Source organism: Anolis carolinensis, chromosome 1 (genome assembly GCF_035594765.1).
Source record: "Anolis carolinensis isolate JA03-04 chromosome 1, rAnoCar3.1.pri, whole genome shotgun sequence".
Classification (NCBI taxonomy): domain Eukaryota; kingdom Metazoa; phylum Chordata; class Lepidosauria; order Squamata; family Dactyloidae; genus Anolis; species Anolis carolinensis.
Genome location: NC_085841.1, coordinates 76,728,421 through 76,747,148, shown reverse-complemented (window position 1 = coordinate 76,747,148; position 18,728 = coordinate 76,728,421). Strand labels below are relative to the sequence as shown.

The 18,728-nt window shown below is 38.8% G+C and overlaps 1 protein-coding gene across 1 annotated transcript; it reads left to right on the top strand.

Moving 5' to 3' along the window:
• The first annotated feature begins 1,201 nt into the window (after positions 1-1,201).
• Positions 1,202-18,123, top strand: iyd (iodotyrosine deiodinase). The gene is made up of 5 exons (XM_003224677.4): positions 1,202-1,483; positions 6,857-7,045; positions 9,188-9,347; positions 10,811-10,967; positions 12,316-18,123. The coding sequence occupies exons 1-5, from the start codon at positions 1,294-1,296 to the stop codon at positions 12,496-12,498; spliced, it is 879 nt and encodes a 292-aa protein (XP_003224725.2). The 5' UTR covers positions 1,202-1,293; the 3' UTR covers positions 12,499-18,123.
• Positions 18,124-18,728: the final 605 nt, after the last annotated feature.

The following is an 18,728-nucleotide window of genomic DNA, read 5'->3' as shown; positions in this document are numbered from 1 at the left end:
GAAATATCACTATCCACCCATTTATCAATGTGACAAAGTTTTTGCTGTGTAATCACCTTTCCCCATTTTTTACAATGGAAGCAATGAGGAACTGACATTTATCACCTGGAAGCAAACTAACATAAAAATCCTGTATTTTCTGAGTGCAAGAACATACAGAGATTCAAAGATCTGAATCTTCTGATGGAACCAGGATATTTCTGCACTTCTTTATCTTGCGGCCTTTTGGTGTTGTAGAGATTCATCCCGCGTTTTCAGCTGACATTGTCTAGCCACCCTCCATTTTGAACTGGGAGCTCCTGGGATAAAGGCGCTGTGTGGATGGACCCTCAGACCCTTGGGGAAATTACTGTTTTGGTTGATATTTCCCAGGATTTCCCTGCCAGCATGGCCTCTGGGGACTGTAGTGATAGGAGTTTAAAATGGGTCAACAAAAATTGGTCAGTTTGGAAAAGCTCTGCTAATGGTATACAACCCTTGTATAGCATCAGTGTATAATACAACCACATAACTGGTATCCATGGATTCATCTACCTGCATCCAATAAAATGTATCACCTCTAAGTATTTTCCGGGTCCTCCAGACAACTCTATGGTATGTTTCTGCTGGAATTTACTATAGAGTTGCATTAGAGTACCTGATACATTTCTAGAGAGGATACCTCTCAGGATTTTTTTAGATTCTCTAGAACAGTAGTTCTCAACCTGTGGGTCCCTATGTGTTTTGGCCTACAACTCCCAGAAATCCCAGTCAGTTTACCAGCTGTTAGGATTTCTGGGAGTTGAGGGCCAAAACATCTGGGGACCCAAAGGTTGAGAACCATTGCTCTAGAATGACTGTAGGGAGACTTCTGGTGGAAATTTAGTTGGATTCACAATTGTCTATGGTTTCCACACTAAGTTCAGGAACAAATCCTCTGTGGATATGGGGGGGGGGGGGGTGTCATACTGTAATCTGGTCAACTCATGCTCTAATTTGAAATTCTGATACATTGAAAAGTTACAGAGTACCAGCATTGAGTCAGATTTTGCAAGGGCATGGCTAACTCAATGATAAAATAAACTGACCTACCCTTTGGAAATAATCCAGAAATTGCTGGAGGTTGAAGAGCAAGTAATGTGTGTGAAAGGTTTCTGGCTGAGAGCAACTAAGAACTGAACATTGATCTTTGAGGGGGGAAAAACACAAATTGTTCCACCCCTTTTGTGTCTATCATTCTCACATTTACCCTCAAGCATTTGCAAAAGGGAAACATCATTTATGTGTCTGGCATAGCCCTGCATTGGAAGTCCCATGACTATGGCATTCTCCTCTCTAACTCCAGTCTTTGTGGCAATTATCTGTGTCTTGATTGGAATAATAGTCAAAGGCAGAAAGACAAACTCCAAGAATGAGCCAAGGAAAACAAGTAAGAAAGCAGAGTCTCGTCCGTGGGTGGATGATGATTTAAAAGACAGCACTGATCTTCACCCTGAGGAAGAAGGTATGTAAAAAAGAGAAAGGGTTTGGCATTTGGATGCTTGTGTTTTTCTATTCTGGGGAGGAAAGGAAAAGCATGGCCTTTTCAAACATGTTAGGGTATTATTGATGAGTCCTAAGTGGTTGAAAGCCATCTCTTGAAGTGGATAAGGAAATGAGTAACGGTTAGTGATGGTGGGGAAGCAAAGCATAAATGCATTGCTTCAGCATAACATCAATGTCTGCTTGGCAGAGTTACATTATGTTGTAACTGTACTGAATATCAACACAGCACAATGTATGTGGATGAATTGCTAAGTTCATGTCTTCCAACAGTTGCAAAATACAATAGACAAAGCAATACATAGAGACAAAACAATGATTGCATATATTTTACTGTGCAATACTACCACATGCACAGCTCTACTATGCTGCCATGAGTTGCATGTGATTGCTGTGAATACCCCTTAAAATCACCCCACAAGTATAGTACAATTTACACTGATATATGTCATTAAAAGATCCTGGCTAGTGTGTTCTTGATTTTGAAATGTAAAGCTCACAGATTCACAGAGGAGAAAGAAAAATGGGTTTGGGAAACCTGTTTGTATTGCAAACCTCATGCTGGTTAGGGGATTCTGAGGTCCCATCTACACTACCATATATCCCAATATCTGATCCCAGATTATCTGCTTTAAACTGGATTGTATAAATCTCCACTGCCAGATAATCTGGGACAAGCAGATAAACTGGGACCAGATCCTGGGATATAGGGGCAGCGTGGAAGGGGTCTGAGAGTTGTCATCACTACAAGTAATTTTCCTAAGTTCTGAGAAGAACAAAATGGCAATGATAGCTTTTCTATCCATGGTGCCTCCTATATGGCCATCTAGTGCTTCTAGCTGGTGAAAGGTTTGACTGGCAAAAGAAACCATGGTGATAAATGGGCTAAGGGGAAGGAAGGATGGAGAGCAAATTATCACTAATGTAAATTCTTCATAAGGGTAAAGGTTTTTCCCTGACATTAAGTCTAGTTGAGTCGGACTCTGGGGTTGGGGCTCATCTCCATTTCTAAGCTGAAGAGCCAGCGTTGTCGGTAGACACCTCCAAGGTCATGTGGCTGGCATGACTGCATGGAGCACCGTTACCTTCCCACTGAAGCGGTACCTATTGATCTACTCACATTTGGGCTTCTGCCAACTTAGCAGTTCAAAAACATGCAAACGTGAGTAGATCCATAACTACCGCTCCGGCAGGAAGGTAATAGTGCTCCATGCAGTCATACTGGCGACATGACTTTGGAGGTGTCTACGGACAACACTGGCTCTTTGGCCTAGATGAGCACCAACCCGCAGAGTCAGACATGACTAGACTTAATGTCAGGGGAAAACATTTACCTTTACCTAATCCGGATTATATGGCAGTGTAGAAGGGGCCTCATTCTTTTTATTGAAACAATCCAAATCACAAATATGCTTTTAAAATATTTATCTTTAGATTAGAATAGCTTTTGGAAGGACAATGTTTTAAAATAAGAATATTGTAGAACTGCAGTACAGAACTTACATCTGTGGGAGATAGTTTTCTGAAATTTGCCTGAATATGCGAAACTGTGCATAACAACAAGGACCTACAGCCAGGAACGCTATAGAGTGGTGCTGGAGGACATAGACATGCCTAGAAATTTTACATTTGGATAAATGAAATGGTGGGTGCTAGTCTTGTGGATATAGGGGTTATACTGTATCTCTAGTTATATGTGCTGCCTATTAGAATCATCTAAAAAAGATGTCTGTGGCACTATAGCTATTCCTACTTTGCTACTTATTAAGAAAATATAGATTTCTTTTTGTGCCTCACTCAAGTCCTGGATCTCTGCCAGTCACACACCTGTTAATCTCCAAGGTAATGAAAATGGTTAAACTAATGCTGCTGTAGAATATGCTCTTTTATGCATGCGATTGCAGTTTGTGGACATTAAAATAATGCAGAGCAATATCTTGTATGCAGTGAAACTGTGCAACATAAGGTGGATGCATAAAACCAGCTTGCTCAGGACAGGCCCTGGTGTTTTTCTTTGCTCTTGACAGCTACCTGCTTGTGGTGGACAGATTGTCTGATCTTTTTGCTACAGTGGTATCACTACAGGCATGCAGGAGGTGCAAAGCACACTGGATGACACCATGTGAGAGCATAACAGCAAGATGGCTGTCTATAAAATGTTTAGTATTTCAGCACAAATTTATTTCTTTTTAATAAAATAGTTGCTTATTTTGTCAAAAATTTTAGCTACAGTGTTGTGCTATAGTCTGGTATGGGAGAAGGTCTCTATGGGGTAATGTCATGTGTTATTGCACTGGGTGACACCAACCCCAGTGATGTCACTGGTTTCCTATAAGGTTCCCAAGACAGTGTGATTTTCAAGTGCTGGAATCCTGTTGGCTTTCTCCCAACGAGAGTAAACCTACTGAATCAATTGCTGAATAGTGTGTCTCCAGACTGATAACTGTTACAGTGTTCCCTCACTACTTCGCGGTTCACTTTTCGCAGATTCACTGTTTCACAGTTTTTCAATAAACTCTAAAATACTATTATAAATAATAAAAAATACAATTTACAGCCTAAGGAAGAAAGGAAGGAGAAACCGAAGGGAGAGAAAAGGAGCCCAAGTGGCAACGGGAAGAGAAGGAGATTTATGAACATACGATTGGTTGATAAAGACTTAAAATAGTGTATAACTACTAAAATAATGTATAAATATTAAAGTAAATATAGTGTCCCTACTTTGCGGATTTTCACTTATTGCGGGTGGTCCTGGAACCTAACCCCAGCGATAAGTGAGGGAACACTATATTGATATAATGGTTCTACTGTCAGAAGACAATAGGATTTAAAATAGAACAAAATCCCAAACCCATAAAATAGGTATACCTTTCTTGAATCAACTAAAGCAAGCTTTCAAAACTGTACTGGCTTCTTCACCACTCAAAGATATATTTAAAAATCATACAGGAGAAGAGAAGTGAAGATGTTGGAGTCATAGATGTATCAGCAGAGGCCAGTCACTTTCTTGGTCTGTGGATTTCAATGGCTTCTGTGTAGTCTGACATGGTAGTTGTTAGAGTTGTCCAGCTGAAATCCACAAGCATGTGGACAATTCCAACAAAAAGAAGGAAACCATGAAAATGAAGAAAATCTGATTAATAGCAATATTCACTTGCCTTCAACAGATAAGAGTTCTTTCTACCTCCCTGGACCATCCACAGATATATAAACCTCCCTTGCTTAGTTTCCAACAGACCTCACAACCTCTGAGGATGCCTGCCATAGATGTTGGTGAAATGTCAGGAGATAATGCTTCTGGAACATGGCCATACAGCCCGGAAAACTCACAGCAACCCGAAGACTATATTGTTGGTGGATAGACTCAGTCAAGGAAACCACAGCCCTAAGTCTTCAAGACCTGAGTAGGGCTGTTCATGACAGGGCGACTTGTAAGTCTCCAATTCACTGTAAAACAAAGTCAGCTTGACAGCAGTTAACAACAAAGTTTTTGCTATCCAAGTGTGCAGTTGAGGCCACCCTACAATTTAACCACCAGGTGCGAAGTTAAAAGGGATATTTTACCCTCTCATGCTTTTGTTTTGGTTAAGACACACAATAAAGTTTTCAGCTAAGTAACCTAACTTGTGTATCCTCTACTCTTTTCAAGACAGAGCATACTCATTCCATATTGGTTTGGGTCTTCATTTGTGCAGATCTAGTTATTGTCTTCTATAAAGGAGCTCTACAAGCATAATTGATTTTATAAGCAGCCCAAGGTCAACATTCTAACTTTCCTGGCACAGTTAGTTGTATTAGAAAATGTAACCCTGATAACATATATTTCTTTATCAAACAAGGACATATAGTTTGGTAATTTTGGTGATTTACATTTACAATTATTGTCTTTACCAAATATCCAAATATTGTCAATGTTCTATCCACTGTCTAGGTATATCTACACTGTAGAATTAAAGCAGTTTGAGACAACTTTGTAAAATAACTCTCATGATTGCATAGCATTGTACCATAGTAGAGGTGCCGTAAAGTGGTGTCAAGCTGCATTCATTTTACAGTTTAAATGCACCCTATATTCTCAAGGCAGAAATTAACTACATGTGATCAGAGACCTATAAAAATGGTGTTTTATCTGCTTCCAACCCTTTAATATGAACTTTATCTCGTTCTATGTCTTGCTACTATCTCTAAACACTTGTGGTAGTAGTGAAATACTGAACATACTAGTATCAAGATACAGGAAGTTTTATCATGCAGATGAGGAGGGGGAATGAAACAGTTGGGATGAGATCACCAGTAGTTTCAACTTTTGAAATTAATGGCTTTTCAGCATTATAAAACATTCTTTAATGTTTTGTTAGTTGCATAGGTATGCATGATGTGTTCTGCGTACAAGTTGAATAGGTAGGGTGAAAGTATGCAGCCCTGCCGTACTCCTTTCCCAATCTTGAACCAGTCTGTTGTTCCGTGATCTGTTCTTACTTTGGCTACTTGGTCTTTATACAGATTTCTCAGGAGACAGACAAGGTGACTTGGTATCCCCATACCACCAAGAACATGCCATAGTTTATTATGGTCCACACAGTCAAAGGCTTTAGAATAGTCAATAAAGCAGAAGTAGATGTTTTTCTGAAACTCCCTGGCTTCCTCCATTATCCAGCGGATATTGGCAATTTGGTCTCTCGTTCCTCTGCCTTTTCTGAACCCAGCTTGGACATCTGGCAACTCTCGCTCCATGTATTGCTGGAGTCTGCCTTGCAGGATCTTGAGCATTACCTTACTGGCATGGGAAATAAGTGCCACTCCACTGGTCGCCAATTAGTTTCCAGGCAAATACAAGGTATGGTTTTGACTTTTAAGGCCCTGCATGGTTTGGGTCCAGGTAACCTACAGGATTGCCTTCTCCCATACAATCTGCCCTACACACTGAGGTTCTCTGGAGGGCGCCTGCTCCAATCAGCCAGAACCTGACTGGCCACCATCACCCAGAAGGCCTTTTCATCAGTCAACCCAAGACTGTGGAATGACCTGCCAGAAGAGCTTCGACAGCTAAATGAACTGTCAGGATTTAAAACACTACCCAGCCATTTTAATCATGAATTTTAAACTTGTGTCTTATGTTTAATCTTTGTTGTTAGAAATATGTTTTAATATGTGTATTTTATAAAATGTTTTAGATTATTATACATTTTAGTGACATAATCTGCCTCGAGCCACAATGAGGGGCAGGTAAGAAATAAAAATATTATTATTATTTATCCCAATATGCTCCAGACATGTTTCTCTCTGTTTACAAAGTGTATTACTTTCCCCTTTGCTTCTGTCCCTTCCCACACAGATGATGGTGAATGGCAAGAATCAGAGGACATCGCTCACACTCCCTTTTCGCTTGAGCGCTACTCTGAAGAAGACATGATTAAGAGATCAAAGAATTTTTATGAACTTCTCAATAAGAGACGATCCGTCAGGTTTATAAGTGATGAACCTGTTCCAAGGGAGGTCATAGACAATGTAATTAAAACAGCAGGTACATTGGATTTCTTGTGAATGCCTGAATTTTTGCTCCTCTAGAAAAGATGGACTTCTGGGAGTTGAAGTTCAAAACATTTGGAAAGCCAAAATATATGCTCCAACTGCCCCAGTCTAGCAGGGGCAGTTCTAATTAGTAATTACTGTATATACTCATGTATAAATCTAGAAACATTCATTAAAAACTTAATCCACAAAAGCTGAGTCGATTTATCCACAAGTCAAGTTCTGTACCTTGACTCTCACTAAAAATTATATTGGTAGAGTGGTGAAAGGTGAGAGCTCAGTCTGTTCCAGGAGAACCTTTTAAAAAAGGACTGTCCCTTCTAGTATCTCTGCTAGGCTTTTTGAATTCCTGATTGGGAAAATGCCAGTAGCCAGGTGTGGGTTGTTTGCACTTTCCTTTCTCCCTTGAAGTATCTACATGTCATATCAAAATCCATAATTTTGTCCCCAATTTATACATGAAGTCATTTTATGCACAAGAATATAAAATAATCTTTTGTCATCCCACATTTTCAGTTGTCCCAGTTTTTCCTCCTTCCACTTGCCCCCTTTGTTTTTAAGTGACTTTTTTTTTTGCTGAAAACTGAGTTCAAAGGGTAACAGGGTTGAGAAGAGGGCTGATTTTTGCTTTCCCCTGTGGTCTCAAGGACAAGCAAACGTCTCCTGGCTTGTGTGTTCTTCCTCATTGATAGTTTTTGCAATCTTGACCACACTCTTGTCCACATATGTCCTACTCTTCGTTTGGGAAATGTTGGAGTTTATGTCAAAGTCTAGGGATTGTTGAGCTCAATGTTTGGGTATCCATTCTAGCATTTTTTTTTACTTCAACTGCAAATGTGTCAACCATACTAAAGTCAAATGATATTTGCAATAGGAGTAAATTTAATGAAGACATTAATAAGCCAACACTTTGTAATGTAATTCACAACTAGTTTCAGTTATAGTGCTCCTTAGAGTGCCATCTCACAACATTCAACATCAGCCCTGCCAAAACTGGTGAGTCCCCCACATGTTTTCAACTGAACTCCCATAATCCAGAGCAGCATGGCCCTGGAGGTTATGGGGAATGTAGTCTGGGAGGCACCAGGCTGAGGAAGATTGTTTTACCAAACTGCATGCATGGGATGAGCCATGAGCCATGGGATGCATCCTGCAAAAGTAATATTAGAGGGTGCAAATTGCAGGATAATGCTGAAACTGGGATAATGATGAAACATAGAACTGCAGCCTGGCTCTCCTTTCATATAGACCAGTGTGGTCCAACCAGCAGTCCGCAGTCCGCATGCGGCCCACCAATGCATTTTTGTTGGCCCTTGCCCTTCTTACTGGAAAAATATTTTAATTTAACATTTGGAAAAAATTGTTTACCTTTCTTACTGCTTTAAGTTTTTAAGAAACGTTTTCTTTCTGGAATGTCTCTGGCTCTCACATTCCTATACTAATGTTTGATTGGCCCTCAGGTAAGTAAAGGTTGGACCACACTGATATAGACCATTGTTTCTCATTACTGTGGCAGTGCATGGGAAGGAGGCTTCCAGATAGCTTAAGAAATAGTGGGTATTCGATAATATAGTATATCTGAGAGAGAGAGAGAAAGAGAGAGATCCTTTCATGCACATAAAAATTTCATGTGCACAAAAATTAAGGCATATAAACAAAGTATGCTAGATATCTTCAAGCAAAAGAAGCAAAAGGCCGGGCTGTGGCACAGGCTGGTGAGCAGTCAGCTGCTAGCTGCAACAAATCACTCTGACCAAGAAGTCATGAGTTCAAGGCCAGCCCGTGCCTGCGTCTGTTTCTATCTCTGTTCTATGCTATGGCATTGAATGTTTGCCTTTATGTGTGCAATGTGATCCGCCCTGAGTCCCCTTCGGGGTGAGAAGGGTGGAATATAAATACTGCAAATAAATAAATAAATAAATATGAGGTTGTTGTGTGTCACAAAACTGCTGCATTCCATTATTCATTGTGGCAGGAACTGGGTTTTCCCTTTGCTGTATGAGTCAATACGTATGTAGAGTCTAGGGAAGTAGGCTGAAATCTCATGAGTTTCTAAAGGTTGAAGACCCTTTTCTTTTATCCTTTTGCACATGAGCTTTCTTTAGCCTGAGCATTTATTTTTATTTCATTGAAGGTACGTCTCCCAGTGGAGCTCATACTGAACCTTGGACCTTTGTAGTTGTGAAAGATATAGAAATAAAGCATAAGATCCGTGAGATAATTGAAGAAGAGGAAGAAATAAACTACAAGAAAAGAATGGGAGACAGATGGGTTAATGACTTGAAAAGACTGAGGTACTGATTGTACTGATTGCTCCAGGTTATAATGCGTAAAAGTTAGCTATAACTGAATTGTTTGGTGAATTGGCTGAGACCCCCAACTTGCATGATCTGCTATAAATATATTGTCACCCAGTTCACAATAAACACTTTAATACTGTGAATATATTTATGTTTAATGTTTACCTGCTTGTGGTTTTGTATTTTATTATGTATGTCAGGAATTCTGTATTATCGTTATGGATCCACCACTGTTCCATATTCAGTCGCAATTCATAGTCATAGGGCCTTTCCAGATAGGTCCTACATCCCAGGATCTGATCCCAGGTTTTCTGTTTATTCCAGATGATCTGTCAGTGTGGACTCATATAATCCAGTTAAAAGCAGAAAGCCTGGGGTCAGATCCTCGGATATAGGGCCTGGAGGGAGAGAAGAAGAGCAGTGTCCACTGGTCTTAATCTCCTCCCGACTGCCATCACCTTGTTTTAAGATTGTAAATTTGAAGGCAGGGAATGATGGTTTTATTTTGTTCGCTTTCTTATAAAGGACCTAGAGCATTATATAAAGAATAACAACAATGGCAACTATGATGATGATTCCTGTCAAAATAATAAATAACATATCAGAGTGTTAATAAATATAGGTTAACACTGAAGGACAGTTAAAAACCTTTGGTTGAAATTTCTTTATAGCCAAAGAACTTTGACTGATCTGCCATTCTGTAAAAGAAACTAGCCTACTTAGCTGTATGGATTTAACAAATCCTGTTTCCAACATATTGCTTTGTTCTGAAGCTGAGTCAGAAGGTCTGAGAGATCGCATTTAACATTGGAATGGGACAATAACTATAAAAATATCCTCAATCCTGGTTTTATTGGAGGAGAGAAAATCCCCTCCTATGGCAAGTAACAACAATAAAAACATAGAAGGAAATGTAATATGAGCAGTCTGACCCAGACTCTGACCACAAACACATAATACATTTGCCTAGAAAGATGGCAGATGAAGCTTCTTCACAGCTTTCATTTTGATGGAATAATTTGAACTAGTTTCTTTTTTAAGAAATCAGATGCATTGTTGCATATTGTATTTTTTATTCTAAGACATATTCATTTCTCCACATAAGCATCTTTAAAACTGTGGTACATATATTTAAATAAATAGTTTTGTCTGTTGGTGGTACTGAAATTTGTGTGTGTCTTACCATCCATGGCATCTTTGAATTAAAGAAAGGTGGTATTTTCATGCTTTTCTTTTCATTAGTCAGTTTCACTTATTCACTTAGTGCCTTTGTACAAACTATATAGTCTGCTTGGGGCCATCATAGTTTGCACTACTGAAAAGAATAGGATGCACTATTATTTTCAGTTTCATATATTCACATGAAGTCCGGGAATGTGTACCCTGTGGATATAAGGGTCATGCTGTAATATGAGTCTACTGCTTGAATAACTTTGTTTTTAAAAATATTTTCCTAGGACAAACTGGATCAAAGAATACTTGGATACAGCTCCCTACCTGATCCTTATTTTCAAGCAGGTGCATGGAATGCTTCCAGATGGAAAAAAGAAAACTCATTACTACAATGAGATCAGTGTTTCTATTGCCTGTGGCATTCTCCTCGCTGCACTCCAGGTATGCTTGCAATTTGGGTGCATAAGCAAGAGTAGACAAGGATGAAACATAAATCAATATCCAGCAGTATTCAAAAGGGTAGCTTCTAGGGAACTGTCTCCCTTACCATAAGCTATTCTCTAGAAATAACTATTGCATAAACTCAGGAGATAAAGGAAAACTCTAGTACTTTCATGCTTCATCACAACTGTGATGGCAGAATTACTTGCAAGAGAAGCTTTGCTATATCTTTGATGGAATATGCAGGCCACCATACTACAACTGTTATAAGATGGTAATTCCATCATCTTCCACATTTGAGAGGAATGGCGACAATTGACGGGAGGTGTAGTCTAGTTGGGGAGGCATATTTCTTACCATTGCCTTACATAAGAGGAAACCATCAAAAGGAGAAATATATATAATAAGAACAGTGTCTTGCATAGAGGTAGGACTCATGCGATTCTCCATATGTTGAACTAGAAACCATGATAGTCATTAGTGAGGAAAGAAGGCATTCCAATAGTATCTAGAGCAGCATTGGCAAAGTTCAGCCCTCCAGGTGTTTTGGATTTCAACTACCAGAAATCACAGCCAGCTTTACCGGCTCTTAGGAATTGTGGGAGTTGAAGTCCAAACACCTGGAGGGCCAAAGTTTGCTCATGCCTGATCTAGGGAATACTTGATTCCATAATGGGCCTTGGAGCATCTTAAAGAGAAATAGAGTTTATTATGGCACAAACTTTTGTAGAGTGCAAATATAGCTGCTGAAATAATGCATTTTTCATCCCAGATTATCATTATCATTTTAAACACGAACATTGTTAACTTCATGAGCATGTATTATATTAAAAAAGGATTGAACATGTGATGTTAAAGGTTAAGTGTTAAACAGAAGCTTTAACAGTATAAATCAGTATCAGTGACTGATATAGATTAGGATTAAAGAACAGTTTGTGATATTACACATTTAAAGTAAGGTGGACACAAAACCTCTCATGCTGCAAATTTCCAGCCAAGATATGTTCAAATATGCAGTGGAAATATGTGGTTCAAGATAGTCCAGCCTAAAATAGCATTTGGTGTAATGTATGAAACTTGTGAAAAATTAGGCTTTTCAGTTATGCTGACTAGCTAGGTAGTATGTATTCATTATATTTGTGACACACACATACACATATAGATATACATGCATAGAGAGAGCAGTGGGAGGGAGATATTTCAAACAGGTCAATGCATTTCAATATATATAATGGAAATCTGAGCTGCCTAGCACCTCAGAAGTTTATAAAAGTAAAGGCAAGGAGGGTGAAGATCATTTGTTCACTATTTCCCTATGATTTCAATATATTTCTCTCTCTTTTTGTAGAATGTGGGTCTCGTGACAGTAACTACTACTCCCCTGAATTGTGGCCCCCGTCTCAGAGTATTGCTTGGACGCCCAACAAATGAAAAGCTTCTTATGTTGCTGCCAGTTGGGTACCCCAGTAAAGATGCCACGGTGCCAGATTTGACACGGAAGCCACTGGATGACATCATGGTGGTTGTATAAACATGGGCCAGCTGGGAAGAGACCCTTAAAATGTATCAGTCGTAAAAGAGTATTCTCAAAGCAGCTCATTTTCCTTGATTATGCACAGGACGATTTACATTTGTCTCAGTACATCCTCTAACCACACATCCTTAAATTCATGAATATCTATATGAGAGAATTTAGAGACCTAGTTACATGCCATTGGTTCTCTTCCAGACTTTGGGAAAGTTATTTTAGGGCTTTTGCTCCTCAGATCCCCCAAGCAGCATTAACTGTGATATCTAGAGGATTCTAGGAACTGGCATCCCCCCCCCCCCCAAAAAAAAAAACAACCTTCTTAAGTTCTCTTCAAGTCTTATGATGGTACTTAACCAGGCTGACACGTATAGTTGAGGTTAAATGCAGCTCTTCAGAAAAGGTTGCAACATCCCTGAATTAATGCATGACCTATACACCCTTCAGCAACATTGTTGAGTGTGTATCTTGAGCAATTCATATCCTGACACCTTCAAAGCACTGATAATAGCAACAGGTGCATTGGCTAATAAGAGTAAGCAACCAGAATAAAATAAACTTGACTACAGCAGATATTGATGAATAGGATAGCCATTTTACCAGCTGTTAGGATTTCTGGGAGCTGAAGGCCAAAACATCTGGGGACCCACAGGTTGAGAACCACTGATGTAGAACTATACAAAGCTCTGTCTTGCAACGACAAACAAAGGGAGAGAGACAGCCTGCAAAGGAGAAAAGGGGAGTCTTTTTTTCTCAAGCACCAGCTGTTTAAGGAGATGTTGTTTCCTCAAATATGCCTAACAGCAGAAGCAGCTCTGGGCCAAAATTAAGGCTACATCATATAACACCCCATATGCCCAAACTATTTGAATATAGAAGTTGTCACTCTAAGAGACATACATGTCCTTTCACACAATCCATCTTTTGTCACCACTAATAATGCATTTTTGCTTTTCTCCCCTCCTTGTTTCGGGCATAGCAAAGGACACTTTCGTGCTTTTGACCAAGTTCACCTTTAGGCTTTGTTGTCATGGATACTCCTGCTGTGATGGATGAAGGAAAGCAGCCAACCTTTCAATGCACCAAATATATTGGGGTGGTGGGGAGGGCAGGGATATGAAATCGCTGTGCATGTATTTCCCCCGTAATCTATAAGAATAAACTCCATATAATCTTTGGACAAAAGACAACCATTTTGGAAGGATTTCTGTAAGCAGGCATGAAAAGAAAAGCTCCTCAGGTGCCACATTTCATTGCAGTGGTAATCCTCCTCTGTAATAGGCTTGCTGAAGAGGGGAGAATGCACAAACGCTCTGATAAGGGAACCTGGGTTTCAACTAAATATCTCTAACTGAAATAACAAGCATGACACAATTTCATAATACGCCTAGCTACAAGGAGCAAGATGTAGATGCCAGATTTGATTGAAGCCATAGTGATAAATGTCTCGCCTTCCATGACATTAATCACGGCGAAGTAAATATTTGCCATTCACAAAATAATTTATGAGGCAGTATTATTTTTATCCCTGCTGAAGGAAAGAAGTTGAATTTTCAGTAACCATATGTCTGATATGATTTAGAGACAGGCAGCATACCCATGATTTCAGGTGAACCTATGAGTTGGGTTTAGTATCAGAAAGTACAGTAGCTGTGATTTCACAGCCATACCCTGATACCATTAGGTTTAGTGTGGTCCCCATATCCATAGGGAATGCATTCAAAGACACTCGTCCCCACTTCCATGGATATCTGAAACTGCAGATAATAGTGAACTCTAGATTTTGACTACACCTGGGCCAGAAGTATACCTAGAATCGTTTTAAGGAGAGGTTTAGGGAGCTAAGTATGTTTAGCTTGGAGAAGAAAATATGTTAAGATAGGGAATTATGGTTATGTTTAAGTATTGGAAATGTTTGTCATATTGAAGATGCAGAAAGCTTATTTTCTGCTGCTCCTTTTTAAACAATTTGAAGTTCTTAGAGGCTATTTAATGTTAAGGTGGCCAATTGCAACATTCAGACTTGCCTCCATCAGACAAGAGTTCTTTCTCTCACCCCAGACAGTCTACAGATATATAAACCCCACTTTCCTAGTTTCCAACAGACCTCACAACTTCTGAGGATGCCTGCCATAGATGTGGGCGAAACATCAGGAAAGAATGCTTCTATAACATGGCCATACAGTTCAGAAAACTCACAGCAACCCATTTTGCAGTGGTTTTAACCTATTTTGATCCCTAATCTTTTTTTTTAAATGGAAGAGTCCGGGGACTTCAAGGGGCCTAGGGGCTCACTTTCGCATTCATAGGGCTACATGCCACCTATGAGTTGCAGTCTGTCTCCCATATATTAAGGGGAAGGATTCACCCTCGTCCATTGTGTAATCTGCCATAAATAGGGAGGACTTTTTAAATAAAAAGATACAGAATACTACTTGGACATTAAGGCTTTCTACCACTGCAGTCTGAAGTAGTACGTAGTATTGCCTAAGAAAAAACTTTGCTACTTGATTCTACCAGTTGTATGAACAAAGCCCAGGTTTTCTGCAACAGGGAGGAAATGTTTATACAAACCATATAATGCGGTTCACACTGCATCATATAGCAATGTTAGACCCAGCTCTGGGAATAATTTATATGATTTTCAAGCTTACATTATTTTTATTTGGTGTGATCATTATTACAATCCATGTATTTCCTGCGAACCAGTATAAAGGACTCGTCACATCAAAAATTCTGATTGACTACATTCTGATCAATTGATATTATAAATGCTCACCTTACAGAAACATTCAAGAACATTTATTATGTTTTTGAAGGATAGCTATCAAACATTTATTTTATTTTTTAAAATAAAATTTTATTACATTTCTATTCATTCTGTTACAAAGGGAAGAAAAATCTTCACAATTCATTTCCTTCCCCCAGTGTGCTACCCGTTGTGCTCCCCATCACCGGAGTCCATTTCTTTGTAGTCCCACCAGAACCTCATTTCTTCTGATGGGGGTTGATTCCCATCTTCTCTCCTTAATGTTTCTTCAATAATTTTTTTCCATATATTTTCAAAATCATTTTTATTCCTTAGGCCTTTTTTAACATTTAAAATTACATGTTAATTAGGAGCCTCCGGTGGCTTAGGGGATAAAAGCCTTGTGACTTGAAGGTTGGGTTGCTGACCTGAAGGCTGCCAGGTTCGAATCCCACGCGGGGAGAGTGTGGATGAGCTCCCTCTATCAGCTCTAGCTCCATGCGGGGACATGAGAGAAGCCTCCCACAAGGATGGTAAAACATAAAAAAACCCATCCGGGCATCCCCTGGGCAACGTCCATGCAGACGGCCAATTCTCTCACTCCAGAAGCAACTCTGGTTGCTCCTGATGCAAAAAAACAAAACAAAACAAAAAAACCCAACCATGTTAATTTATCATTTATTGCTAATTTCCAAATTTCCTTGTACCAATTTTCTATTTTAATTTCCTTTTTGAATATTCATTTCCCTCTTTAGTCTGTTCTTTTAATATTATAATTTTGTTGGTTCTCTTCCCCCCCCCCCCAGCTCTTTTTTTTTTGCCAATTTTGGAACCATTGATCTAGTTGGACCCAATGAGGCCATGATATATTGAAGTCACCTAGAATTCCCTTTATGTTGTTTTTCTCCTTTATTTGTTCCCTCCAACTTCCAATTTTGTCTAATTTCTTCCTTTTCATTTCCTTATCTCTAACATTTTTTAAAGTTTTTAGGAAATTTCTTCTCCATTATCACTGGCATTATTTTGGAATTCTCTTTAATGAGGTGGTTTTTATATTTATTCCATATTGTTAATACGTTTTTTCATAATACATTTCCCATTTGGTTGATTTCCTTTTTTGAATATTCCTTAAAAATACATTTTCTAATCTCATTTCTATATCTTTAGTAATTGTTTCCATCCAGTCTAGATCCACTTTATTTAGCATCCCTTCTACCACATGTCTCAACTGGTTTGCTTCATAATAGCTTTTGATTTCGGGCAATCCTAGTCCTCCTTCCTTTCGTGGTTTGTACCAATAACATTTGTTTATTCTGTTTTTTTCCCATTATTACAAAATTTGTTTGTTAATTGTTGCCATTTGTTCAATTCAATTTCTGATATTTTGAGGGGTATCATTCTAAATGAGAAATTTACTTTAGGTAGTATTTTCATTTTGAAAAGGCAATTCTGCCAAACCAGGACAAGTGTATGTTGTTATACTCATTTAATCTTTCTTCGGTCTCTTTCCTCAATGCCACTAAGTTTTTCTTTTCCATTTCACTTAGGTCCTTAGTTACTACTATTCCTAGATATTTTATATTTTTTTAATAGTTATTTTTATCTCTGTCTGATTTTTGAAATCTTCCTCTTCTTGTTTTGTGTAATTAAATAGTATCATTTCTGGTTTTTTCCCAATTTGTTTTCAGCCCTGTTGTTTTTCCAAACTTCCTTATATGCTCCCCTATTATTTCCATTTTATCTGCTATTCCTTTTAAAGTCAAAATTGTGTCATCGGCAAACAGGCTAATTTTATCTGAATAAACAGATAAAACAGGCTAATTTTATCTTTTCCTATCTCTATTAATTTATTGTCATTTCTAATTACGTTTGCCAATATTTCTACTGTGATTGCAAATAATATTGGTGACATAGGGCATCCCTGCCTAGTCCCTCTTGTTACTTTTATTCTATCCAAACATTTTTTTAAAAGAGAGAGATTTTGATTTTTTTCTGCAAAGGAAATAACTGTTTTAATTATCACCAATTGCTGTTGTTTGTCTTAAAGTTATTTATAACTTATGGCAACCCCATCACAGAGTTTTTGGGGGCTGAGACTGTGTGACTAGCCCAAGATCAGCCAGTGAGTTTCCATGGCTTAGCAGGTAGTTGAACTCTACTTTCCAGAGTGATAGACCATTGCTCAAACCACTACCATACAATAAATGCATTGGCAAACTGTAACTATGATATAATTGGTTTGCTGTGAGTTTTCTGGGCTGTATGGCCATGTTCCAGAAGCATTCTCTCCTGACGTTTCGCTTACATCTATGGCAGGCATCCACAGGGGTGGTGAGATATATTGGAAACTAGGCAAGGGAGATTTATGTTATCTGTGGAAAGTCCAAGATGGGATATCATTATTTGACCACTAGGTGGCAGAATTACTCTGTTTGAAATGCATATGCTCTTAGCAAGTAAAGAACAAGCCTGCAACTTTGTGGCTCACCTAATTGGACACAAACCATCAACTAAGAAACTGGAGCAGACCGTTCTCTTGACAACAACTTATTTATTTTGTGTACTGAAGTACCAAAGCACATAGCATAAATAGGTTTATTGGGATCCTGTTTGGGCATAATCAGCAGGAGGTCAGTTATGCTAAACTTAGTAAGTCATAGGACGTGCTGACGGTTTTTTATCTGTTGTCAGTTTTGTTTCAACATATGGTGAGGCTGCTCAGGTATTGCAAACCCAAGGCAGTGGCTTTCTGGATCAAATCAGTCCATCAGCAGTGTTGCCCTCTTACTATCTTCCATCTTTTTAACATTACTGTCTTTTCTATGTTGTCTCATGATGAACCCAAAGTATTTTTACTTCTAATAAAAGTTCAACCTTTATTTGCTTTCAGACTCATTTATTTGTATTCTGCAAGACTGCCCTAGAATGTCTGGGGCATTGTTTTTCTGTAACCGTTTTTTGCACTTTCATTATTGTTTTGTTTGGCAACAAACTGCATTAAATTCCAGTAAATCATCCTTAATACTTCCAAGCAAATAACAGATAATTATTTATACAAGCATCATTTCCTTATACTCAATTGTGTCAAAGAATTTACTATCCTTCTGTATACAAGTCCCTTTTGCGCTTGATTGTGTCCTGTAGGCCATTGCTTATATTTTCTCAATTACAAACACTTGTCCGAAGCCAGTGGTTTTGTCTTTTTAATGGGAACTGGAATGTGTATTGACTTAAACCTTGGAGAACTGATGATGTGGAATTACATCTTGGAGGATATTACAGGTTTAAATTTAGAATGAAAGAACCATGTCTTCCCATGCCCATTGTCAACTACAAGGCTGGCGTGAAACAAAATAAAGATGTTGTTGTTGTTGTTTATTCATTCAGTTGCTTCTGACTCTTCGTGGCTTCATGGACTAGCCCACTCAAGAGCTTCCTGTTGGCTGTTGCCACCCCCAGCTCCTTCAAGGTCAAGCCAGTCACT

Bases quoted from the DNA above. Each gene is read 5' to 3' on its own strand.
- iyd (XM_003224677.4), top strand. From the start codon at position 1,294: ATGACTATGGCATTCTCCTCTCTAACTCCAGTCTTTGTGGCAATTATC. The intron at 9,348-10,810 runs GTACTGATTGTA...ATATTTTCCTAG, and splicing joins AATGACTTGAAAAGACTGAG to GACAAACTGGATCAAAGAAT. The intron at 10,968-12,315 runs GTATGCTTGCAA...CTCTTTTTGTAG, and splicing joins TTCTCCTCGCTGCACTCCAG to AATGTGGGTCTCGTGACAGT.